The sequence below is a fragment of the Fusarium sambucinum genome, chromosome IV (genome assembly GCF_050947815.1).
Source record: "Fusarium sambucinum isolate potato_lamoka chromosome IV, whole genome shotgun sequence".
Classification (NCBI taxonomy): Eukaryota; Fungi; Ascomycota; class Sordariomycetes; order Hypocreales; family Nectriaceae; genus Fusarium; species Fusarium sambucinum.
In genome coordinates, this window is record NC_139291.1 from 1272481 (window position 1) to 1299228 (window position 26748).

Genomic DNA, 26748 nt, shown 5'->3' on the forward strand with positions numbered 1-26748 from the left:
AGGACCAGGCTGGCATATCATTGATTGCCGGCTGATGTGAACACAAGACATGCATTGTGCTGCATCACAACGCATCTTATCCATCAACACATTACACAATGCAAGGGGCAACAGGAAAATTGACATCTCAGATATAGGTTGAAAGAAACAAAGAATCTGAGATCATGGTCTGAAATGGTTTAACGTGACTGGCTAATTTTGTCTCTTCTGCTTTTGATAGCCATGTCTTGATCCTTCCAGGGACAGCCCACAAGATGCTATGCGCTTATCCGTCTTGTGGCTGCTTCGATTTTGCTTCTTTGAGCTCTTTGGAACAGGCAATGCGACTTTCAAGACACAGCTGCCTCAAAAGGAGACGAGATCTAAACCTGGTTCCCAGTTCTGAACCCCAGCCTCCAACCCCTCGTTTAATCAGCCACGTAAATTTGCAGCACTTTGTGGCAGATCCACTTGGCAGGTCAGAGATGCAGCGTTCTACTGGTAGCTGACGTCGGATATTGTGCTTGGCATTGGTGTTGCTGGAAACAGGGAACTTGGCTTGGTAGGTACGGTAACTTAACGGTGCAGATATTGGTATCGTGGAGCCATCGATCGAATGAGAAGCCACAATGTCTACTGCAGTTCTGATTGAGGCTCTCCTCAAAACTTTAGTCAAATATAATTAAACAGGCCGATGGGCTCCAACTATGCCGTCAAGCTTATAGACTAGATCCGTTACTAACGGTCTGCGAAATGAGAGCTCAGCTAGAGCGAGATATCTCATCTCCACTCAAGACTTGACTGTTGGTGGAAAGTTGAAGCTACCTGTGACCTAAGTGGAAAGTCCCCTGAAACGATTGAAATGGCCTGCTGTGCTAGATCAAAGACAGCTGGACTGGTGGTAAAGTCTCGGCAACTTGCATGCATACATCCAGGTGTATCCTTGGCCTCCAAGCCTCTTGAGAGGTGAGAGAGGTGAGCAGATGGGACATACCGCTGCTGCACTTTGTTCTGCTTCGCTGTGATGTCCTGCGTGTTGCGCTGTGTGTGCTGCGCTTTCAGACCAAGTCATTTTTAGCTACAGTCCATAATACATAGTACGATATCCATCTCCATTAGCCAAACATGCCCCCCAACTGGACTTTTGTATTTTGGACAAACCAGACGGACGTTGCGCCGTTGTCCTCTTACTAAATCTGCTTGTCAGGGTCAAAAGCTCTGACTTCTTCCCTTGCACATTCCTACCTATTCACTTGCATCTTTGCGTTGTTTTCCCTTCGATCGCTGGTTGTTTTACTCTCTAGAGACACTCAGTCTCTTTACACTATCGTGGCATACAACTCAGTCAAGATACTTTGCGCCTATCGACATTTGCCTCTTGTGCCATCCATCTACGTTTTTACATATACATAGCGTTGCTTCGCTTCGCATTGAGTCTAACTCTTCCAGGGGCTTTCTGGTCAGCACTTGAACCTGTCGTGCCCTACCTAGGTAGTCTCGTATGCAGTTGGCAGTATCAGATCAAACACATCGTCATCGCAACCAAAGAACTGAATCTTCAGATCACCACAGGGACTAGGTAATTCTGGTCTTTTTATCTGTCCGCCCTTCACTCTGGTCATTAGGTCGTACTCGGCCAGCAAAAGAATCAAATCAAGGACCTTGCCGGCAAGCGACTGGATTTGCGACTACGTTACGCCTGCGCTGGCATTGTAGCTCCAGTTCCAGCTCCAGCTCATACAATTACTGGACATTATACCTGGAATCGAGTTGGGTCGGGTCAGCGTCTTCCCTGCCTACCTAGGTACTTGGGCATTGATTCCACGACAGCTCACTACCATTTCGAGCAAACCCCAGAAAGAGACCCAGTTACTTTATCAACATCCCGCCTTTTTTACACCGTCTCTCTCCGATCTCTTACAATACCGCATCGCTTCGCTTCGTACCGCACATCACAGCAGATCACAGCATAGTACTTATATACAAAATAGCAATCATGGGAACAAGAACAGCTTCTTCTGCCGTCGCTGATGCTTCACGAGGTCCTGGTCGCACTCATTCAACTCGCTCCAGTCGTTCCAGTCGGGTTCCTTCTTTTCCTCCCCCTTCTCCCTCCGCTTCAGCGGCCCCAGCAGCGCCTGCACCAGCCACGTCCACTGGAACAGGTGCCAACTACAACCAATCTCACACCCGCCAGCTTTCACACTCACACTCTCAATCTCAATCTCGCTCCCAATCCCAGTCCCTGTCCCAGGCCCAATCCCAGGCCTACGCCTCCCGTTCTCATTCCCATTCCCACTCTCACTCTCGTTCTGCTTCCAACGCCGCCAACTCACATCCTCCCCCTCATCATAGCCAACATCAGCGCACCTCTTCATCCCGATCTACTTCGCAAAATGACCACGAATCCTCACGCTTAGCCGCGAACCCAAAACATAATCGAACCTCGAGCAAAGACGATCGACATCCTCCCCCGACCAGGGGCCCCGATCCCTCGAGGGCCCATCGAAGGAGCTCTTCTTCTCGTTCAAAAAACAACAACCACAACCCTCAGCCCGAGATGCCTCCTTCAGCCAGCGCTCCCAGTAATGGGACTAGCCACGCAAGCGCAGCTCCTCCAACTAATCATGCCGACGCGCCACCCCGTGCTTCAACTTCTAAACACGCGAGATCACGTACGGTTATCCCAACCCAATCTGGAAAATGGATGTTAGGCAAGACCATCGGTGCTGGCAGCATGGGCAAGGTCAAGCTCGCCCGAAAGGAAGATGGCAGCGAACAGGTACGTCTACAGATTTTTGCTCTGGCCGATTACATCATTTCTATGAATCAATTTGCCCTTCGATTAAGCACATGAATCTGCCCCTCATCGCGATATCCCTGCAGCTCCCATACACATACTGACCATGTTCGACTCGACAGGTAGCTTGTAAAATCATCCCTCGCGGCTCGACCGATGATGGCCACCAGTCTCGCGCCGACAAAGAGCGTGCCGACCAATCCAAGGAAATCCGAACTGCTCGCGAAGCGGCTATCAGCACTCTCCTGAATCACCCCCACATCTGTGCACTTCACGATGTTGTCCGTACAAACCACCATTGGTATATGCTTTTCGAATATGTCAACGGTGGCCAGATGCTCGACTATATCATTTCCCATGGCAAGCTTAAGGAGAAACAAGCCCGAAAGTTTAGTAGGCAGATCGCAAGTGCTTTGGATTATTTGCACAGGAACAGCATTGTGCATAGAGATCTCAAGATCGAGAATATTCTCATCAGCAAGACAGGCGACATCAAGATTATCGATTTTGGTCTCAGCAACCTCTTCGCTCCCAAGGGTCACCTCAAGACATTCTGTGGAAGTCTCTATTTTGCTGCGCCTGAGCTGTTGCAGGCAAGAGCGTATACCGGCCCAGAGGTCGATGTCTGGAGTTTCGGCATCGTCCTTTATGTCTTAGTTTGCGGTAAAGTGCCATTCGACGACCAAAGCATGCCCGCGCTTCACGCCAAAATTAAAAGGGGTCTTGTCGATTATCCCGCATGGCTCTCAAGCGGTATGTTTCTTGCGGATTGTTTCAATACGTATCACTAACTAAGCTACAGAGTGCAAACACCTTTTATCTCGCATGCTCGTCACGGATCCTAAACAGCGCGCTACAATGCAGGAAGTATTGACACACCCATGGATGGCTAAGGGCTTCAACGGTCCTCCCGATAATTACCTGCCCAGCCGCGAACCATTAACGACACCCTTGGAGCCAGAGGTAATTCTTGCTATGCAAGGCTTCAACTTTGGCACACCCGAAAGCATCAATGCACAGCTCGCCAAAATCATCGAATCCGAGGAATATCAGCGTGCTATCAAGCTTTACCAAAGAGAGAAGGAGCTTCCACCGCCCGCAAAAGATGCCGAGAAGAGGAGGCCATTCGGCTTTGACTTTTACAAGCGAAGGAACTCCGGCACCAGTCGTGATACTTTGTCGGCTCCCAGTTCTGAGGCCCTCCAAGTTGGGAACGACCCTATGAACGCATTTAGTCCTCTTCTATCTATATACTACCTTGTCAAGGAGAAGCAAGATCGCGATCATGCCGATATGGTGCCGCCGCCAGTGGCATCCCAGTCCCGCGAGAAGGAGAAAGAGAAGGAAAAGGAACGGGAAAGAGAGAAAGAGAAAGAACGCGAACGAGAGAGGAGGGAGGAGAAGGAAAGAGAGCGAGAGAGGGAACGCGAGGCCCGCGAAAAGGAGAAAGCAAGGGAGGCCGAACCCTTGCCAGAAATCGCACCACCTCAAGCAGCTCATACCAACTCTTCTGCCTATGAGATGCCAGGCGAAAAGCCCACTGGTGGACGCAGCAGACCTCGTGCCAGGACCCATGGCGAAGATGATATGCCAGAGCTGCCGAAACAGACACCTGCGCCACCACCTGAACCGAGAGTTGAACAAATCCAAAAGAAGGAGGGTACTGCAGCTGGTATTCTACGTCGTTTCAGCACACGCAAGCGTAGGGAGCCTGAGCGTCTGGACAAGGATCGTTCGCACCCTCCTGTGGTGCAGGTTCATTCTCCAGCCGAACCTTCACCATTGGCACCTCGAAAGAGCTTCAGCATCCGCCGTGGCCGGCGTGATAAAGAGGATGCGTCGGATTCGCAACTCCGCTCTAGTAGCAACCAAGGCCAGCATGGTGAGCTTCTAAGCCCGCCCATGTCTGCCGGTGGTGCCAGGGAGGGTAGACGGGGAAGTGCCTTGGGACGATCGACCAGTGTCAACTCGGCAGAGATGAGAAGGCGGAAGGATCATCCAGCAACCAACGAATCTGATCAATCTGTAGGGAACGAAGAATCTTCTAGCTCGCGTCGCGCTCATGGTCATTCTCGATCTGTGAGCTTGAGAGCCAAGTCCATTGGTCACGCAAGGAGGGAGAGCATACAGCATCGCCGACAGAGAAGGGATGCTGCGCAGGAAGCTAACGTTCCTGAAGAAACGGATCAGGAGTTGGAGCAGAGCGGCGTGTCCACTGAACGGTTGGACGACACAGAACTGTCCAAGCCAGTTTTCCTCAAGGGTCTCTTTAGCGTGTCGACGACATCCGGCAAGTCGGTACCCGCGATCCGAACGGATATCAAGCGGGTATTGAAGCAACTGAATGTTGACTACACGGAGATTAAGGGTGGATTCAGGTGTCGTCACTCACCGAGTATTGATCTGAACAAGGTGCAGGATCCACCCATGAGCCCTGGAAACACCCCAGGTCATAAGCGTCGGTTCAGCTTCGGAGGTCTCATGAGAGGAGACGACCGCGAGCGAGAGAGGGATGAATTCCGCGACTCAGACCGCCCTCCTACCACACCACGAACGCCAGGCCGCTCGGATCGAGACCGTAGCTTCTCAAATTCGGAGACTTCGTTTGACAGCAACTCCGGCAGGAACGCGGGACCATCCCGACAAGTCCCAGGAGAAACGAGCACTCAAGTACAGAGCGATCTTGGTGGAAGCATGGTGTTGGAGTTTGAAATCTTCATCGTCAAGGTGCCACTATTATCGCTACATGGTATTCAGTTCAAGCGAATGGCTGGAAACACGTGGCAGTACAAGAGCATGGCGGACCACATCCTTAGGGAGCTGAGGCTATAACTGGAAGCTCATTTGAGTAGACATTTCTAACAGTGGAGTTTGATTGAAACAAGCATTGGGACAGGACAGTGTTGTCCATAGATGTGGCGCTTGACTGGGTACTGACGAATTGCCATTTTAAGCGGGCGAAGTACTGGACATGTAGTCGATTGTATAAGAAGTTAACTTAAAGTGGGCTTGAAGGCGCTTTGTCGTTGTTTCCAGCATGGGTGGGCATTATACAGGAAAGATATAGTAGTAGTAATGATTTATTATAAGACTTGCAGAGATGGGCAGAAGGCGATGGAGGAGGGCAAGCAAGCAAAACGAAGTAATTAATTGGAACACATCCGCTGATTATGTTTTAATATTTGTGGCCGCTTACCTGTGAATGCCTCCTGTTGTCAAAGGTCGTCCATGTTACTCAGAAAATCTCGAGTCTTTGGGGGCACAAATCGAACTCTGACGAGGCTCGTAGGACAAGGCTGACGATCACAATCAGTGATTCAAAGGTTAGCATGGGAGAGTGACCTCCCCGCACTTGCAAGGCCATGTAGACGTGTAGGCGATTGATATTACAGGGATACTTTCTCCTGGTCCAAGCGTCATGTTACGATGCCAGAGCTGGTTTTGTCTGCAAGAGCCTAAGCTCCATAAGATAAATCAGGCTGACCAATCCCGGGACAGAAATCGAATCGCTCTTGCCCCAGTCGCAGGTGTGAGCACCACCACCACAAACCAACCCGCCAAACGATCTTACCTTGGGTTTGATCTTCCCACGATCTCGACACCTTGAACACCATCAGTAAAATATACAACACGAACCTCTCTTGTAGTATCTACTCGACATACTAAAAGACTTTGTCTCCTTCCACCCGAGTTTCTAACTATTCTCTGCATTCGCCCTTGTTGATCCAGTAACGAAACGAAACCGCCTCGTGTACCTCTCCGCATTGCGCCCTCGAACCAACGAATCCTTTAATCCTTGGTCACTGCGCCGATTAATCGACTGGCATTTCAGCCAATTTGCCATCATCCAAGCATTAGAGGGACTCTCGAATTCCAAGTCACAATACAAAGACCCCTTCGCCTCATAAACCTCGAGCAAAGAACAGACGCCCAAAATGATGCCCGCGGCGCACGTCTACGGACACCACCAGTTCAACCCTCAGGGCGGCGATTCTGCTTGGATGCACCAGCAGCCTGGCGCGCATCATGCCCACACTCAGCAACAGCAACAGCAGGTGGCCGCCGCAGCTGCCGCCGCTGTCCAGCAGCAGCAGCAGCACTTCAACCGCCTTGCTGGCGCGGGTCAGATGCAGGGCCACGGTCAAGACGGAGACCACAACAACGTTTCGGAGGACAACCGACGTACCATGGCTTTTATTGCCGATCTTCTCAACGAGAACACTCGGGAGGCTGCTTTGTTGGAGCTTAGTAAGAAGCGAGAGCAGGTCCCTGAGCTAGCATTGATCTTGTGGCATTCATTTGGTAGGTCCCCAAGCTTTGTTTCCTCGGGTCAATGAGGTTCAAATTGAAAGAAGCCAGCTAACGTGTTCCCCAGGTGTGATGACTTCTCTCCTTCAGGAAATCATTTCAGTCTATACTTTGCTTAACCCCTCACAGCTCACCGCTGCTGCCTCGAATCGAGTTTGTAATGCTCTCGCACTACTCCAGTGCGTTGCATCACACAACGACACAAGGACCTTGTTCCTCAATGGTGCGTATGCGTTGGTTTACATTGATCTCGCACATAGCTTACATCCGTATAGCGCATATCCCCTTATTTCTCTACCCCTTTCTCAACACCACCTCCAAGTCTCGACCCTTTGAATATCTCCGCCTGACCAGTCTTGGTGTCATTGGTGCGCTGGTCAAAAACGATTCCTCCGAAGTCATCAACTTTCTCCTGACAACAGAGATCATTCCTCTCTGCTTGCGTATTATGGAGACCGGTTCGGAGCTTAGCAAGACCGTTGCTATCTTTATCGTCCAGAAGATCCTGCTCGACGACAATGGGCTTAACTACATATGCGCCACGTACGAGCGATTTTACGCAGTTGGCACCGTGCTGAGCAACATGGTGGCCCAACTTGTTGAGTCTCAGACAGCTCGGCTTCTCAAGCACGTTGTTAGGTGCTTCTTGCGGTATGTCTCCCCTGTATATCAGATAACAGGACAGTTCCATCTAACCATATCACCCAACAGTCTTAGTGATAACGCTCGAGCACGTGAGGCTCTACGCCAGTGTCTACCCGAACCACTTCGCGATGCCACCTTTTCCTCTGTTCTCCGCGACGATGCAGCAACCAAGAGATGCCTCGCCCAACTGCTCATCAACCTATCGGATAATGTCGTAGACCCCAATGGTGTCGGCGGTTCCAGCATGTAAAAAAGGCGACGCTAATATCTGGGAGACTCAGGTCTCCTTGTTGTGACAATACCCTTGTGCATTGATACGGCGATTCATGAAGGACGGTTGAATTTTATTTATGATATTCTGGGAAAAGCGAAGGGATCAAAAACATGTTACATCGTTTGATACCCGCAACCCTTCCGGCTTAATGCGCAGAGGGAAGACCAGCATTCCAGCAGAGCGACTGGCTGGCTTCTCTTCCAACGTCGCCGTTGACGGTTATGGGGCTTGCATTCTGTTTCACATACCTCGAAACTGGGTCGAAAGACTTGTATCGGTTTGCCATGGAGCAGCACTGTCCAACAAACGGACCTCTGCTACTCTTGTTTTCGTCCTTGGATCTCGGCCGCTGAGCCCGGACCATACTGGACCTTGATTTTGGGAATGGGCTCGGCGTGAATATACTCAAGGAAGATCTAGGGGGTGGATAAAGAGAAATATGGATTCATGTGACAGGTATAAGGAAAACCAGCCGACTGCAGGCTAAAGGGGGGCGCTGGATAGACTTGGGCGGAGACACATATTGAAGTCTTTGACATGCCTGGTTTGGGGGTGTTTTGGCGTTGGATGGGGCGTCCTGCATCAGAGACACGGTGTTTGTCAGGTTTAGGGATGTATATTGTGAGAATTGAAGTTTTAAAAAGAAAACGGGGGGTTGTATGATATTGGTGAAGTACAGCGACTAGGCTTTTCAAGTACATAACAGCGTTGGAGACTGGTTTCTCTAGTTCAGTACTCTAGTTACAGCTCAACAATGCAAAGAAATATTGGATACGAAGATAAGCACTTTATAGTCATTCATTAGTGGTTTACCTTTGTTAACCGCCTGTCCCTTGGAAACGAGGTCCACATTTGTGAACTGCATCTCATGTGAGGGTATGACATCAGGGTGATTCAGGAAGCCCGTGTAGGAATGGCGATCCTGTGCTGAAGTTTCACTTTTTTCATTAAATGTAATCAAATTTATCTTATAAAGATAGCACAACGTAATACTTTTGTTCATTCGTAGTCCATCTAGCGTCTGTCACGACGCAAAGTTATCTGGGTATCTAGTCTAATTACAAAAGACCACAGAACAGAGCCTTCCAAGCAGGGCGAGGAGCAGGCTGGGTCGGTACAGCAGGCTTCTTCAAGTCGTACTCATCGTCGCTTTCATCATGGTCCTTCTTGACCGCAGCAATAGAGTTGACCACTAACTTGAAATCTCCATCCTGCTTATCGAAGAAGCTACCCATTGCAGTCAGTACAGAAACTCACTTCTTCACATGAGCAAGAATCTTACCTTCGTGTCATGAGAGATATTCTCTTGATATCATCAATCTTTAGCGGCTTAGGATCCTTGACATCCCTTCCGCGATACGTCGCCTTGAACTCATCCCACTTCTTCACCAGCACACCTCCTTCGCGGGGCGCCTCAAAATCCACCTCCCAGCTGATACCAGCCTCATCTCTACCATCCTTTCTCTTGCCGGGAATGGTATCCTTGACATTGAGAGTGAACTTTTGCTCAGAGCTGCCCGCGCCGAGAACAAGCTGCAGGCCTGTCGTTTGAGAAAGATCCAGCGCAAGATCGCCAATTGTGCGCTGCGAGGCAAAGCCAGCACCACCAAGCGTCTTGGTGTCGAGATGTCCGTGGTAGATGGCCTGTGTTGGGCTTGAGACTGTTAGATGGGAGATGCTAGAGCCGCCACGGACGCGATCATCTGAAGCTGTCCAGAGACTGTTGTCCCAAGGCCTTTTAAAGTGGAATTAGTATTTTGCTTTTTCATAGAGTAATGATTGTTTGCGTACTTTGTGCCTCCAAAGAGATAGTTTACGTGAGATTCCATGATTTTGTAAATGAATTGAGTGTTTTTGACAGATTGAATTGAGTTCAAGTAGCTGATGTTTACTGTTGAAGTGTATGACATAATAGAGTTTGACATGACACGCCAAGACGGCAGTTACTATAGACTTAGGCATGCTTACGTACGGCGATCAACCACATCTCATTGTGGAAATGATGAAAACATCACCAGTATAATAGCAACTGACTACCAGGACTAACATTTCTATTTTCACAGCTTTGAATTCAAACCCAAGGCTTCTCAATATATTAAGATTTTCACTCACACAATTGATCTGTCTACGCAGATTAAAGACTCGATGAATCACAGCAATGGAGTATGTTCTTCTGCCTGAAGTAAATAATCCTCAGGGTATCAGAAGCATTAACCACTGGAAGCATAAGAGATAGAATTAGTAGGTCACTTTATTCTTCTTAGACAATAGTTCTTCGACTACCTTACTTATTTTAATACCCTAAGCCTTAGGTGGGCAATTGTGAAAAGGTATGTATGTGACTGATAGCTTGACAGGTGCCTGCCAACTGTCACACAGCATCTGTTCATTCCTTCTTCGACCCTCAACCAAACAAACGAAATTCGTCAAAAATCACATCCTTCTCAATGCACACAAACTACGATCCTTCACATTCAACCTTCATATTCGATTGCCGCAGGCCAAATCAGATAGATGGCTACGGACAAAACGACTTGGTGGTGCCTGCCTCCTGAGATTCAAAATGAAATCGTTAGTCTCCTACCAGCTCTCGGCGGCAGCCAGCTCGCAACCGTTTCCCGAATTTGGCGATCAATCATTGAGCCGCTCAACTTTGCTGAGATCACCCTGACGGCATTGTGCCTCGCCGACCCCGAGTCTCAAACTATTCTATTCCGAAAGAGAAACCAGATCCGCTATATCTGGTTTCGTGTGGAACTGAAGCAGTACGATTGCAGCAAATGTTGGAACGGTAACCAGAACAGTTGGGACTTAGACGATATCGACAATCAGTTTATCGTGGATGCGTTGGAAAGCCTGTTTATGGCATTAAGCGCATGGGAACCTCGTGGTAATCTGGTCCTCGATATCAGCATCTACTCTCCCAGTGACAACCAGCACTCCTTTAAGTACCTCAGCTTTTGTTCAGACACCAGCTTATACGAGTGCCCGCCTTGCCACCCGAATGACCCGGATCATGGCTGGTTCACCGGCGAGCTGATCAATTTTCCTGACGAATACACCATTAATCTTACATTTGAAAAGATCATGGGCGAGGGGCCTTTCGACAATGAGGAAGCCGAGATGCAGTGGTGGCGGAGTCTGCCCTTGGTACCTGTCGTTGGGGTCGTGCTCCTTCGCCAACAGACCCGCCGACGATGGAAGCCAGTTGCGCTCGCCAATATGCTCTCGCGGTTCCCAAACATGAAGGAACTTTGTTACGAGCCCTGGAGAGAGTGGTCTGGGGCCGAGACGCAAACCGATGAATGTAAGTGCTTGCTCCGCCATCTTTTCTGTTACCCACCAGCTTGGTCCCTGGTAATTTAGCTACTTGATGCGGCCACTGAGTAGCAAGATACAGGCAACCAGACGTTGATCGAATCCTTTTCCTTGACGAAACTAGGCAGACTCACGATATTCGAGAACTTTAACGAGAGTTACCCAGTCGTGTTTTACGGGTGTTCCGAACTTAGAGTGCCGAGTGCGGCTGTGAGCCAGAAACTTGCCCACGCCAGTCTACACCTCACGATGCTATCCGCATCTTTCATGGCCGACGCCGGTCACTTCTTCGCAGCGTGCCGAGATTTATGGACGTGGGATAAGCTCACTTCACTTACGCTGACCTCGAGGGTCCTCACTGACGATGCAGACCCCTCGGACATCAACAAGATGCTTCGGGACGCCGCTGCCGCAGCACTCAAGATGCCGAGACTTGATACGATGGAGTTATGGAACGGTAGATGGGATGTGGCCATGCTCTTTCGCTATCAGATGGCTCAAGATGGGCCCATCATCACCGTACGGGGGACTTCAGAGCTTGCTCTGGGGACTACAGTTTTGCAAGCTTGGGATGCAGTCGCCAACCGGCACGGCCATGGCAAGGTCACCGTACAAACCTCTCGGATCGGTCCAGATGGGATTTATTGCCATGGCGATGCGATCCGCCAACTACGACTTTTGACCCAGGTCGTTAGGCCTGTCTCGCTGCGACAAATCATCGACGAAAGTCGGATTCGGGATATGTGGTTTCTCTAACTAGCTTTCCAACGAAAAGAATAATAAATTCCAAGTTTCTTAGTACCTAGCCTATAAGATACCACTTTCTTACAATTGGAGCTGCCCTTATGGTTAACAGAAAAAATAGTATTCTAAGCCTTGGGTATTCAAATAGGGAGTCTAAGACATATAGTCGAAGAAGCATAAAGTGACCTACTAATTTCGTCCCTTGTGTTTCCAGTGGGCAATATTTCTGACTGGAGGCTGCCCTGATGTGCGAATAAAGTTCACACCTCAGAAGTATAGATAATCAGAGCATCATCACTAACGTTAATTCATGCCAAGACACGGTTGACAGTGCATTCTAAACCTGATATGTCCAACGTTGGTTCAAAAACGAAATACGGTAGCGGCAGATAAACCTAATAATAAGTTCTGGGTCTGGGTCTGGGCCTCTGCATCGAGATAATACTACGTACATTAGGCAGGTAGATATCTATTATCTAATGCAGTCCAAAGGCGTAATAGAATCCAAATCCTTTTCTGTAGTAGAATAGCCTCGATCCCCATGTCGGCCATGAGGAATTTCCGGGCCTTTTGGTTAAAGAGACTGGGTAGCCGGAATTGCTGCACTGCAACGTCCAGGTATAGTGGTACCGTAACCGAAAGGACTTACAATACCAAAATCCTTCACCACAGCCTACTTATCTACATCTATACTTTGAAGATAAACCGTCTGCATAATAGTGCATTGCCTTGGATATCCGTCTCTTCAGAGGCACATACATGAAAAATACACACCCCTCTCTTTTCTGAGCCCAACAACTCTTTCTCTCCCGTGACAGCCGTAACTGTAACCCCCAGCAACATTGCTCTCTCTGTCTCTTTTTTTCGCCACAGAAAGAGGAGGGATTGACATCCTTGAAGACAATCGCCATCTCAACAACATTAAGCGACAGCCTGATTTTTTGGGCTTGACCCTGTCCCGTAGGAGCCGGGAAAATGAGTGACTGACCACGTACATTGCCTGTCTACCTACTAATGTACACGCGCGCTCCAATGACACGGGGGCGGCCGACTCTCTTTAGACTCGTAACACAAAGAGACGCCCGGGTTTCGTCTCTCTATCTCCCCAATCCTCTCGTTCTTTTTCCCGCCCCATGCAACCCTCCTCTTGGCACGTGGTGTGGGAAAGTATCCATAGGAGGATGAGGAGGAGGAGGGGGGATTCATTCAATACCATAGGACTAAACGTTTGGGTTTAGTTAGGATGGTAATTTGAATCCTGATGGATCCCAGTCGGACTTAGAGTCCGAGTCTTTCCCTCGGACTTATATACTGGGTACTAAACAGCCTATCAACAGCAAATCGCTGGGAAATTGAAGCAAAATTCTCTGGCACATCTTTGCCGTCAAGATATCCCTGTTGGGAGAGGTAGACGAGCGGGGGAAAGTAAAGTAGAGATACCATTACATACAAACATGACACCAATAGGTCGTGGAAACGAGGCTCTCAATAAAGGCGGCGTAAATTCTGGATGCCGCCTCAGCCAGGTTAGCTCGAGATAGCTAAGCTGGTTGCATATCCAAGTGCAGAAATGTGAATGCAGCTGAAGCCCCCTCTCAAGCCATTCAAACACCAACGACAAATACCCGAGGCTCTATCTCTTCAGCTCCGTGTAACCGTGGAGCAAGTTGAAATAACAATGAATCCAGTCGATAGCGAAAACGTTATTTCGTTTGGGTTACTTGCATCTGCTTCGGTCACGCATGTCTCGGCAAGGTCTATCGACTTCACCCCAGCCAGCCTCCTTGCTATTGATTTGATCTAGTTCAGGACCATCTAGCCACTTCATCACATCACCATCACTCTTCAGCATGTAAAGCTTGTGATTCATGCCACATGTGCTGCATATTTCATCGTCTAGTATGTTTCAATGGCTCTGAATATTTGCTCAACTATCAAGTGTAAAGTGCTAAGTCAAGGTCGTCGTGTCTGGTCCAACCCCGCCGCAGCCACCATGTTTGTTTGCCTCCTTGCCTGCTTTCATCCTTCACCAGTGCCATCCACTCATGTTCAAACGTACATTCGAATGCGTAATGTATACGTTCCCAAAACGCCTCACTCATCGTCTTTTCCTTCACCGTTCCAAATAAACAATCCATACATCTTGCAGCCGTTACAGATAACCACAGTGTCGAGCGCTTCGACCCGTGTACATAAAATGAAGGCAGACAGTCTCCACCGTCTGTAAGATACTTTGACAGTATCCAAGAAGTGAAAAAAGTTGAGTGTGAAAGTGCCCAAATATCAAAACCCGCCATGCTATATGCCTCGTAAGGCCCATTCCCAACGCCTAAACAAATTCTCAAAGTCGCTGCATCTCACAATCGTGCCTGCCTAGTGCCTTATTGATGCTGGATCATATTGGGTGAGCTAGGCATTGACAGAGGCGTGGTCGGGTAATCGTAGCCAGCCTCTGAACAGTTGGCGGAGTGGTCGAAAGAATGCGACAGCGGAGGAGTCTGCGAACAACCCCATCAGCAACGTGGATCTCGGGCAATCCTGCGGGGTGTTTGACTGGCGTGACTCACATGAGGGTTCTGATCGTATGGGCTACCAGAGTTGAAGTCCATTGGGGGCATGTAGCCGTATGTCATGTAGGGAGCGAGTCCTTCGTCGCTAGAGTATGTTGGCTCTCGCTTGATGGCATCGCTGAAGTGTGTCATGGAAGGGAGTGTCATGGGCACTGTGGACGCTGTCATGTAGTTGGGGTAGGCATCAGCGGTTGTGATGGCTGGGTAGTGCTGCGCGGAGCCGTAGGGATGAAGGAGGATCTCGTCGGGAGCGGGATAAGTCGAGTAGGTGAATTGAGGAGGGCTGTCTGAGCGGGCTCGGTCGTCGTAAGAGTTGTTGAAGAAGAGCTCATCAGCAGGCTCCATAGGAGGAGTGAACTGGCCCTGTGAGGCAACAGACTTGCTGGGAGCTGTTGATTGCGACTTTTGGGTCTTGGGAGCGGAGGGGGATCGTTTCGACTTGGCAGGCTTCTGGAGCTGCTTGTCGGACTCGGCGTCGTCAGAAGAACCAGCTCGGCGCTCAAGGTCTTCAAGACGGCGCTTAAGCTTCTTGCCTGAAATTATATGTCAGTGCCGTTTCACCACTTTGAATCTCGAGTCTACATACGGTAGTTGCGCTGAGCAATGCGGTTCTGAATTCTTCGGCGCTCAGCAAGATCTGAGATCTTGGTCCAGTCCTCATCAGGGTTGGCAGAAGCACTGAAGGCACTGCTTGTTCCTGAGTATTGTCTGGGAGGTGGGGGAGCGGCCTGGTAGGCGTAGGCTGGTTGTGTCATGAACATGGACATTGTGATGTTGTTGTGTAGGTAAGTGGGGTGTTGTTGTAATGGTCGACTTGTAGACGACGAAGCTCTTGGATTGTCCAAAGTAGGATTGGTAGAGCTAATTATCTTGAACCGTTTTCTGTAGATGTATTCCTCTTCTGTTTGTCTTTATATCCAAAGCAATCAAGAGGCACGACCAAGGCGAGAAGAGTAGTGAGTTGCTTGAAGATGAGGGTGGTGGTTGTAGGTATATATATAAGTAGAAGCTGGAAGAGATCAAGAAGATCTTAAGATACTTGAAGCTGAATCGTGTGAAGAACTTGTTGGAGATAGATGGAGAGCAAGATGGTAGGTGAGGGGGAAGAGGCTGTATATTAAATATCCCCAAGCTGTGGAAAGCAGACATGGCAGAAAGACCCAAGATGAGTGACGAGGAAAGGACCCTGGCGAAGGGTGTGGGTTGAGTTGTGGATGAGGGGGTATTCGAGGATGCATTGGTCTTTCCCTACCATGTCATGCCATGCCCTTGTGCCTTTTCTTTGATCAATCTGCAGTAGGTACCTAGACAGAAAGACAGGCAGGCAGACCCAGAAACTACACACCTCCTTCCCAGGCTGGAGTTGCACGCCCAGGCCCACGGTCTAACCCATGCAAGTACTCCACTCACACCTCCTCAGCACCTTTAGGATGCACGGCACGGCCACAGCCAGAAAAAGAAAAAGGTCCCCTGGTGCCCTCTGCCCTCTGCCTTCTGCCTTCCTGGAGAGGGGTGTCGCAGCGCCGGGCCCCGCAAACCTTGACTTTGTACTTGCACTCACTCACTCGCGCTGGCCTCACAGGGCTGGTACTATCACCATCACCCTCTGAGCCCCAATCCAGACAGGGCAGTAGGTACGTATCTCCGCCTTTTGCTCTTCTCCACCTGGAAGAAGCTGGTTCGCACTCAGCGCTGTTTTACTGGGTAACTTGAGATGCCCATGGAACACCAGAATCCTTTCGTTACAATCCTTGTGCCGTCGAGTCCAGAAGCAGCGATCTGGGTGATTAATATCAAGTGGATTACTAACTGAGCGAAACGCGAAGCATTGAGCGACGGCACAGCATCTCGACATCAATAGGAATCAAGTTACAGTATCTATACAGAGGCCACAGTCCCTGGTTGAAACTGTCTCATTTGGAATTAGTATGACCAAACAGTCAATCTTTAACCCAAATTGACGATTTATAATAACCTCCGCAGTTCATGTCCGCCTCCGACCTAATCCGCAGGGAATGGGAGACATACTGACAAACCCATTCATGAGGTTATTCGAAATCAGTATTGCACAAGTCGGATTTACCACGATGCACTTCTGCATCAAAACCTACAGCCGGTAGATGTCTGCCTATCTGCGCAGCGACGTCGTTGTGGAACATGGAGGGGAGTGTTATGCCTCCCACACAATGGTGTCTGTTCAAAAGAGCGGGATTCACGCTGGAAGCACTCAAATATGAAATGCAATCAGTACAGCTATAATTACAAGCATATGCTGTACTGTGCTGCGATATGATGGTAACGTATCGTTATGCCAGATACGGCCTGGAATGGATGCGTATTGCGTTTATCAGTGTCGTTCGTCACGTAACATTTACAGTGGAGTGAGAATGAACGACTAGGCGCAGCCCTAGGTCTAACTCAAGCAGAATGAATAGACGGATAACCATTTCTCAGTGCATCAGTGGCCGTTTGAGCCTACAACTGACAGCAAAAGGTTCCTTTGCAAGCCTGTATTGCCTGCGCACCTCACTCAGCCTGGCACTTTGCTGGACGCTAATGAGCCTTGATCCAACCAGATCCTCCAAAACAAGCCATGAACCTCAAGGCAGACTCAAGTCAGATTCGAGTTAATTCGGGCAAATTTGCCCGCTTTCTCAAGGTTGATTGCCATCTCTCTCCAACTAGCGCAGCAGACCATCGTCTTGATCCCCCCTAGCTCTTCTCCACTATCTGGTCTGAGCCTGAACCTGCCCTCTGCCCAGGGTTTGGGGCCTGGCAATCCCAGGAAAAAAAATAAGAAGGGTCGTTTTGGTCAATGCTACTCAAACGTATGGAACCCATGGAACCCAGAGCACATCAATTGACGTTGGCCAATCACAAAGGACTCGTCCCGAGCAGACAAGCTCAGTGAAAATGGACCCCGAAATGATGAGCTCTGATGCAGGTTGGCCGATGGCCAATGGTAGCCTGACAATCCCAGGCTCTGTCCCAGGACCGTTCTTCCGGGTTAGAGGACCTTTTGACGGGCCGGACACGTCGTTAGGGCAGTTCTGAAGCCAGCCGCCCGTCGTAGGGCTGTGTGACGACACGATTAGGATTAGGTGCTCACATCATACTGAGAGTGAGCCCAAGCCTTGTGATGCTATGAATGGAGATCAACATGTCTAATATGAGTATTTACGGCCACTGTCGACTATTCGATCATTTTTGGTTTAGACTTGCCAAGCTCTACCAAAGCCGGGAAGTCTAGAGGTTGCCGCATGGGAGATCGTTTTATCATGCTAAACTACGTACCGCACTGCGGCACAAGACAAGCCCAGCAAGCGACATCACCATGGTGCGATTCTACCCCAGTGCCGCGCCTATCCTTACCCGTTATCTCAAATCAACACTGTCAACCCGTCTCATACCCCAACCACATGGTTGTGGACGATGAGCCTTCTGCCCCTGCACATAACGACCGGAGTATTTGTTAAGTTGCACTGAACTGAACTGAACCGAACCATGTGACGCTGGGATTGTATCAACAAGGCTTGACAGTTAATTGTATCAAATATCACAATGAATAGTCATGAAAAATCGTGACGTACTCATCAACTTGAAACCAGGACAGGTCCAACGGCCAGGCCAGTTCAGGTACCAATACCAACCAACACGAGGAGTCTCGGCTTTCATCGAGTCTCAGATGATGTATTACCTGCGGTCCGTTATTTGTCAACAAGTGAGACCCTACGTGAAGCGATTCCACGGAAGCTCTTTGTGGACTCAGTACTGAAGGATCGCAGCGCATGGCATGCAGGGGTCTGTTCGGCTGTCTTTCACGATCAAGCTTCCGGCTGTTAAGATTAAGCGCGACCGCAACGGGACGTTAGGGAAAAGAAACGCTCCTAGATGGCGGCCGACCCCTGCCCCCGACCGTTGAGTGGCAACGCGTCGCTCCATGGCACTCAAATCTAACAGTTTGCAGCAGTCGAGCTAAATTACAGTACAGCAGTGCTGTCAAAGCACCTGAGGACAAGGGCATAAAATCAAATCAAATCATTCGTATCGCAGAGCTTGACTGGAATCTGGAAAGTTGTCTCTTTGGGGGCCATTCCGCTAGAGATCGACATCACTCACATACGTATGTCCATCCCAATGACTTTTCCGCTCTGCACTGAGTTAACAAACCATTTTGCCCAGATTGCGATGGCAGCATGTTTTTGCTACAGCGCCCCCCGAGCTAGTCTGGTCTGGGCCATTTTGCCTGTAAATGATGTGCAACTTGACCCTGAACCCTGTTTCTCTAGCCCAAGAGCACAGGTCAAGGATTAGTACGTACTCGACATGGCTTCGGAGTGTGTACCCGTGTACATGGCCAGATGGCATTACATGGCAGTTGGGGCAAATTAACCTGCTTTGGCAGAATCCTTCAGAGGACGATCAGAGTACGCGTGCGCCCTGAGCTTGACTTGACTTGATCGGAAGGGGAGGCGAGACACGGCGTTCGGAGAGTTTTGATGACAATATCGATATCAACGGTTATGTATGTCAAATCGCTGGCGCTTATCTGCGCGAGTGACAGTGGTTGGATTGATTCACTATCCATTACGGCTGTTGTCAATGAAGACATTGTGGATCAACTCTGCTTTCAAAGCAGCATTGTACGGTGAAATTACAGTATATGCAAATAGGGTCACCCGGGGCTCCCGCCAACTTGAACGGACTCTGTTTTCGACGAGATAGTTACTCCTCTTACACTAACTAGCTTTTGAGAATATCCACGACGCATAAATTGAACAAGCGGTCTGATTTGAGTGAGTGAGTATCTGTAGCGCTATTCTAAGCGATCCTCTGTATTTTGTAGTGGTGCATTCCCATAGAAGGGTTGGTACACTCTCACCACTGAGGTCGTTATTGATCTGTACGGATACCATGGTAGCATCGGATCGGACATAGAAAAGAGCGAAAGTCACCGGCTCCGTGTCATGGGGAAATCCCGGCTCCGCGGCGATTGCCGTAAACCATCTCGCACCCTTGTTAAATTGAGACTCAACCAATCATAACAGACTTAGAACGAGCCAGAGTTGCATTGAAGTTAAATCCAAACTTGAAGAACAAGACCCCTTGTGTAGAGGTAATTATTCCAGATGAACATACGTATAGTAGCCCACAGTTGAAGCTCCGAGAACCGCCATTTTCATGAAACCCTTTCTTTGGTCATTGCTTTTTTTTTTTTTTTTTTTCACTGTTGGTTCTAGAGAACAAGTAGTTAGTATGCCAAGATGGAATGGGAATGGGAATTAGTATCAACCGTGGGATGGGAATCCCTGCTTCGGTTCGGATTCTATAGGACGAAACAAGCGCGAAAGGGAAAAATACCTCTAGTCTAGCACAGCACATCAGTAGGAAGAGGCTTAGGCATTATATTCTAGAATCCTTGTCCTTACGAGTAGCCATGTTTGATTGGATCTGTTGCCAGTTGTCAAGCGCGATTAAAAGGTGATGTGAATACTTACTTACATCAACTTGACCAACCACCGAGGGTTGGGTAGATGACAAGGGTGCCCTCGCCATTGGATCCTCAGCCGCATTCTCGAGAAACTTGGGAAACTTGTACTGCGGACCGTTTCAACTGAAATGAAGTTTGGAGGCGAAGCATAAGTGGGCGCCGCGGAAAGGCTTGTGCTTTGTTGCGTGCTCATTGTTCACGGCAGTAAATAATAAGGACTCCTAAACCGTTTGAACTCCGAAACCCGCTGGAACTATGGATTGGCTACGGGTAATGTTCTAGCCCTTTTTACTGTGCCGCATCTAGCTCGAGGGAAAATCGAGATAGTTTCAACGGCTCGGATATGACCCATAGCAGTTAAACAACCACAGAGAGAGCAGTTAGAAGTTCTTTCTTTTTGCCACCTCCTCTTTTTATTTTGTGATTCTAATGTCTTGTCTCGTTCGGTCGGTCTAATTTGTATGGCCTCAATACACACCACCATCATCATGTGCAACCGCTTCACTGCTCCTACGGAAAGACGTTCCGGCATTGAGGTTGATTATAGTACACAGGAGATATACTAGACTGGAAAAGACCTTTTTCCTAATAGAGGTTAGTTTAGGACGTTGATTCATCAGAGACCAGAGGTGGTTTGTGTCAAAAATATCTTCATCGCCTCTTTTTTAAACCTGGACAGGCATTGTTGTTTTTGCACACACCCTGTCTCTGTCACACAATAAGATAACAAGAATATATCATCAACGGAGCACAAGTTGCCGAAGACAAAATACCCTTGTTTATTTTTCCTCTCCTAAAGATCAAACATAACCTAGAGTCTAGATTTGGTCCTTCGTCTGTGTCTACCACGTTGTAGTAAACTCCCCCCATGTTCAAAAGGTCCATCATTTCCTAATCGCGATTGAGCCAATCTCCAAGTCTGAGCACACCCCACAAGTTAACAGAGAACAAGGTGGGAAATCGTTCGATTTGTTTGATCCACGTCGTTGGTCGTGGTGGTCGAATGAATTACCCAGTCAAGTACAGGGTTTATTTTAATATTGGAACTCTCTTTTTTTTGTTCTGATTATTATATTCCCGCTCGGCATGGAGTGTTTATTTCCCACCCCCAATCCTCTCTTGTCCTCCATTCAGCCTTACGCATGCCTGACTTTTGTCGGGACTATGCCATGTGTTGTCCCTGACCCTGTGCCTCCTATATGCACTGCCAGTTTTTGAAGGAAATTGCCCGTTTGAAAGATAATTCCTCAATAAGTTAAAGTAGGATCTTGTGAAATGATACCTCTTGGCTTCTCGCGTCTTGCCAACGAATAGATGGGTTAAGGCCTCGACTGTTTAACATGGCTGAAACTGTCACTCGTTCAAAATTACCTGATGCATGTGCTAGGAGCAGCAGCAGTAGCAGCACAAAGGGTCCCCCTGAAGCATCTGCGGACAGGAACTTTGGTCCTAGTCAGTTGTTCATCAATTCTTACCGAATGCGGACATATCTTTCGAATCTGTGGCCCAAACCTCTGGGCCCCAATCCTGCCATCCTACCATCCATCGTGCGTTGATTTGCCTTGCCTCAAGTAACCTCTCAAACCAAACAGTTTAACCCAATAACACTTGAGTATTGCCAGGCTGCTCTTGTTCATGCCCCTGAATCCGCATGGGTGATAAGCAGTTGGTATGTATGTACGTGGCACCGCCCGTTATTCTTCATCCGCCTTTTTGATCAACACCCATCACGGGTTATTCTTTAGGGGGGTTACGGTACTTGGGGTCTATTTACACGCACACACACAGCCAAGGGCGGCTGTCGTCCAATCTTTTCCGATGATGCTTATCAAGCAGTAAAAGTAACAAAGATGATTAATCGCGGGGGAAGTAAGAAACTAATCCAGCTACCATCGCCACTGATTGATTGTCCCAGTCCAGCCCTATGAGAGAGACATATGGATGACCACGACGGTTGGGCGCTTGTCGAGTGGTAATCTGCCAACCAGAAGAGAGTATTGAGTCAATCCTCTTATCCCCTCTGTCTTCTCTAAATCTGATTAACGTTTAAGAGATAAAATAATACACGCCCTCTGACAAATCTCGACCGACAGTTCATCTGCCGCCCTTTGCATGACAGGACATGCACAAGCCTTGAGTTCAGAGTCGGCCGCTGCGCCCTGAGCCTGAGCCAGATCACTGGGACTGGGACTGTGACTAGAGGGTACTTAACACATCCACCGCGAATGCCCCTCCTGGCCTGAGCTCAAGCTCAAGCTTCAGAGCATTATACCGGTAAGGTCTCTTATTTGCAAACTAAAGTTTGACCGGTTAGCTGTAGCTGTCGATCATGAACCAAAACCAACACAAGCTCATATACCTTCGGGGACCTGTATTATCGAACAGCATCAATGCGTTGAGAATACAAGATTAAAAATACTACCACGGCGGACTTTGCGGACTTTACTAAACACCGCCCGTACTATATTCGCTTGTAAAAATAACTGCAGTAAGAATATCATGAGACAGAGTAGAGTAGCTATCCAAAATAGGATGCTGCCCGTTATCCGTCTGCTTGATGACTGACGTTCAATCCAAAAAGGCGGGATGCAGCTTGAGATGAATATTATGTCACTTCTTTACTTTGGTGGTTTAGCAGTTCGGCGAAGCCGTAGTGCCGGACCAATGCATGCCGGGTAGTCAAAACAGTAGACAAGGCGCACAGGGCAAAACAACAACAGACCAAACGATTCTATTACCTGCTGTTTCAAACCAAATATACGGTTAACTTGACCCGATATTTTATTCTGCGCGCGAAGCGAAAAATAAGCAGAAGGAAATGAACTCGTTGTTTGAAAAGTGAAATCAAATAATTGCTTTTTTTCTTTTTTTACAGGGGAGTAGCCTGGGACCGTAGGTTAGTACTTGGGTACCTACTCTGTCCCGCGCTTCGATAGCCATTGGATTCGACAAGCCATCCCGTTACATCCGTTTTGCACCGGAAAAGTAAACAGTGGCTATCTTGGTTAAAATCATTCGCATTCGGTCACTGTTAATCTGCTCATCCGGTGATTTGCGTGTGTCTGAAATGACCCTCAGTTTCACTCCTTGTCAGCAAAAAAGAGAAGATAGAGATACCCTTCCCCTTCCCTTTCTTACTACCGTCTGACAGGAACCTTCACCCGCTTCCTCGGTACCCATCGTCTCGTCCTCCCGTCGACGAGGGTGGGAATAAGGTTCTCACTCTTCCCCCCTCAACAAGCCACTGGACGGACGGCATAATGGGGATCCGCTCTCACTCTGCTCTGTTTTTTGCTTTGGCTGATGAACCAGCCCATCCCAGGCACGGGTTAGTTAACAAAGGATTCAACCCCCGGAGACTTTGCTGGTTAGCACTGCCATTACCAGGATAGAACGGAGACATTTTACCGCTGATAATCAATTCATCGCTTGTACTCTGTAAAATGTCCCCGATTTCAGTATCAGTAGTCGGGCATTTACTTTGACTGAGCTTGTTGCTACAAAATGGCTATCGCTTATCGACAGCTCTCACTTCATGTGATACAAAGACGCGACACTCGATCGATCCCCCTCTCCCTCGGCTGCGGACTTGTGGAGTAGAGATAGATCTCTTTGTCTCTGTGTCTCTATGTCTTTCCTTTCACGTGAAGCAAAGCAAAGCAAGACATGGATAGCACATGCGAACCAAGAGTCGTCACGGCTTTCAAACGTGACTTTACCATGTTAGGACATTTATTCGACAATGACAGGGGGAAATGACTCTTTACATATTGGTCCAAATATCCCAACCATGTTACTGTAGTGTCCGAGCTGCGAATTTATTTCATTCCCGCGTCGTTTCCATCAAGCTTTCACTCTGGGATAGCTATACTAGGTTGAAACCACAAGCTGGTGATGGGACTCAATTGTTCCCCTCTTGGGAAATGATGGGTAAGTACACGCCTACCCGGCTCGACTGCTGCCAGAAAAGATGAAGGGGACGGGAGGGGCATTTGCGAGGGCTGTAGGGTGCGCCTAACACTAACTTTAGAGGCAGAACAGGGGGCCATGCTGTTGGGGTCCAAAACGGCAATATGGGCAAAATACTTGCTACCAGTTGCAGGGGGTGTGCGACTGGGTTAAATTCAGAGTCGGGTCACCTTTGCGCGGGCGCAACTCGAAACGTGGTGCCGTTAATTCCTTTCTTATGGCCACTAAAGTCCGAAAGTCAATAGGAGCATTAATCGTAATTGACTTTCAAAAGTACGATAGAATGGAATCTCCTCATGAGGAAACTCATTCGATTTGACTCTTCAAGCCGAGTGTAACAAGATACCCTTTGGGAAAAGGACGCGTGTGTCACTAAAGCAGGCCAACCTAGCTATAATTCAAAGTGATGACTGGATGCAAGACACAGCGGATAGGTAGCAAAGCGAAAAACAAAAAAGTCAAAGAGAAAAAAAGGGCTGAGATCCACTGCATGGGAGCTGGAACATAGGTGTACCTAGCGAATCCAATCGTATCCATCACTTCAAACAAAGGACGCAGCATGGTCACACAAGGCTGCCTGACAGCTCTTTACGCTGTACGCTGTACGCACTGCACCCTACGCATCCCGTCTCTATATCTCGGTCCGCCATTTCCAAATGCGTGCATATCCTCCGTGGGCTGAAGATGCAATTGACTCTTGGCCGTTCGATCCCAAGACTTGAAAGGTACAGCATCAACAAGAGCATAACTGTCAGTTGTTGTGGTGGTGGAGGATGCAGCCAGTGTCAATGCGGAGGTCCGCCATTTGGGCTGAGACGGGTACTTTTTTATTCCCCTCTGGTGCAACAAGACGCAAATACCATGCCATGATTGATGGATATGGATTCTCGAGCTGCGGCATTGTATCCCCCGTAGGGCTGCAGCTGGTCCAAGGAGGTCATCCCCCATAAGTTAGTTAGGAACCAGAGAGAGCCAGCGGTGAAGATTAACTGTAAGGCTCTTCGGCGATGCCGGGAGATAGAACGAAGCTGTCCAAACAGATTGCTGCTTTTCATGATGCTCCCCGTGGTTACATGGGCACTCCCAAGAACGGATGGGATGGACTGTGTAGAGCAGCCGCATGTAGGCTGTCATGTAATCTACAGCGGCAGAGTTTCTTGGCGAGACGTCACTTGTGATATCACGCAGAAATGTCTTGAATCTCGGTTGCATCTTTCAAGGTTCTTTGTAAATGAGAGGAGATGAAGAGAAAAGCTGAGCCTCATGATTCACACGAGCACGGGCTTGTTGTTATCTCTATTGCACTCACTGCAATTCTACTCTATTGCAGCACTCAACTTCACTGAGTGAACTTCTGTGGAGCTTCCAAAAAAGAGGGGGCGTGGCTTATAAAGCTCCGTCTTAGGTCCTAACCTTGCAAGGTCCGAGTGGGGCAACCTCGAGCGGTAGGGCTGAAGGGGCGGGAGCAAGATTAGAGGTGGGGTTATCTTTTAATTGGCTGGACGCATCTGCAGCAGAACAAGACACAAAAACAAGTTCCCACTGTTTTGAGTCCCAACTCCATGGACGTATCTAGGTCCCCTGTTGAAATGAAAACGTGCGCAAGAAGGCGGAGGGGGAAAGCGAGAAAATTAATAACAAGGGCATTGATTGCATTCACGACCCATTAGCCAGAGTCTCGGCTCGAGAACTACAACACACATTCATCCTTCCGGTGAACATACAAGGCTTTGGGGTACCGTAACCTGCTGTGCCGCGCTGCGACTCCAAGGTAGCAAAGTCCACGAGTGTAATCTTGTTATCCTTCCCGTGCCTGCCTGTGCGCACACCTGTACCTTGCTGGTCATGGCCAGTTCATCTTGCCGAAAGCGATTCGTCGGGATGATCATTTTGGTCGAGATACGGGTTTAATTTGGGGAATACGCCAAATGCATCAACATCAACGTAGCGATCGTCGTTTGTCCAGCGCAGAATGTTACTCTGTAGGGGTGGATTATTTTTGTCATGATTTGTATACTGTAGCAGTCAATGCGAAATGCAGTACCACTGTTACTTTGACTGATATGCAATAGAATACGCATGTGAACCAGAGTTGAGTCACTGGTTACTTATTATCGGACAGAGGGCAAAAATAGACGAATTGAATGCGATTGGTGTCATGAGCTCCTGTAACGTCCTTCTTTTCTGGGGTTGGTTCTCCGAAGCGTAGTTAGTACCCAGGCAGCAGCATTTGCAGGATTTCTACAGGTAGATTCATTCCCAAGATCTACCTAAACCCAATCGCCGTAACAGAAAGATTAACGGGATACGGAAACGTTGATTTTCCTTGCTCCGGAACGGAGACGGAGACGGTGAGATTTTCTGGTAGCTGGCCCTGGCCCTTGTTTCATTAAGCTGGCCCTGTCAAAAAAATGAAAGAGAGAAAAGAAGGGAAAAAAAAACAACTCCGCCACGTTTCTACCGGCCGAGCCCCCTTCTACTCCCCGGAGCGCAACATGACACCCTGTTTTGGTAAATTGTGCTAGCAAGTACATTGACTTTTGACTCCGCTATGAGGCTGGAGGTCGTGAACCCAATCTCCCGTCTCCCTTCCCTGCGCCTGCCTTGTAGGTTCAAGATTTGATAAGTGGAAACTAAAGATAGAAGGTAC

At 48.7% G+C, this 26748-nt stretch overlaps 6 protein-coding genes across 6 annotated transcripts; 4 read left to right on the forward strand and 2 right to left on the reverse strand.

Annotated features, from left to right (window-relative positions):
- Positions 1–1975: 1975 nt before the first annotated feature.
- On the forward strand, positions 1976–5611 carry FSST1_000463 (MARK/PAR-1 family serine/threonine-protein kinase; the record flags this gene model as incomplete). The annotated part of the gene is made up of 3 exons (XM_083230825.1): positions 1976–2761; positions 2902–3532; positions 3582–5611. The coding sequence occupies 3 exons, from the start codon at positions 1976–1978 to the stop codon at positions 5609–5611; spliced, it is 3447 nt and encodes a 1148-aa protein (XP_083090645.1).
- Positions 5612–6714: 1103 nt separating this feature from the next.
- On the forward strand, positions 6715–7982 carry FSST1_000464 (cell differentiation family, Rcd1-like-domain-containing protein; the record flags this gene model as incomplete). Its single annotated transcript, XM_083230836.1, has 4 exons — positions 6715–7081; positions 7155–7310; positions 7363–7738; positions 7799–7982. The coding sequence occupies 4 exons, from the start codon at positions 6715–6717 to the stop codon at positions 7980–7982; spliced, it is 1083 nt and encodes a 360-aa protein (XP_083090646.1).
- Positions 7983–9064: 1082 nt separating this feature from the next.
- FSST1_000465 (complex I intermediate-associated protein 30-domain-containing protein) lies at positions 9065–9835 on the reverse strand (the record flags this gene model as incomplete). Its single annotated transcript, XM_083230847.1, has 3 exons — positions 9065–9233; positions 9289–9741; positions 9798–9835. 3 exons carry the CDS (start codon positions 9833–9835, stop codon positions 9065–9067), a joined length of 660 nt encoding a protein of 219 aa, XP_083090647.1.
- A 685-nt stretch (positions 9836–10520) lies between these two features.
- On the forward strand, positions 10521–12080 carry FSST1_000466 (uncharacterized protein; the record flags this gene model as incomplete). Its single annotated transcript, XM_083230858.1, has 2 exons — positions 10521–11313; positions 11407–12080. 2 exons carry the CDS (start codon positions 10521–10523, stop codon positions 12078–12080), a joined length of 1467 nt encoding a protein of 488 aa, XP_083090648.1.
- Positions 12081–14449: 2369 nt separating this feature from the next.
- FSST1_000467 (bZIP transcription factor) lies at positions 14450–15405 on the reverse strand (the record flags this gene model as incomplete). The annotated part of the gene is made up of 3 exons (XM_083230869.1): positions 14450–14566; positions 14636–15171; positions 15225–15405. The coding sequence occupies 3 exons, from the start codon at positions 15403–15405 to the stop codon at positions 14450–14452; spliced, it is 834 nt and encodes a 277-aa protein (XP_083090649.1).
- A 6064-nt stretch (positions 15406–21469) lies between these two features.
- FSST1_000468 (uncharacterized protein) lies at positions 21470–21685 on the forward strand (the record flags this gene model as incomplete). Its single annotated transcript, XM_083230879.1, has 1 exon — positions 21470–21685. The coding sequence occupies one exon, from the start codon at positions 21470–21472 to the stop codon at positions 21683–21685; it is 216 nt and encodes a 71-aa protein (XP_083090650.1).
- Positions 21686–26748: the final 5063 nt, after the last annotated feature.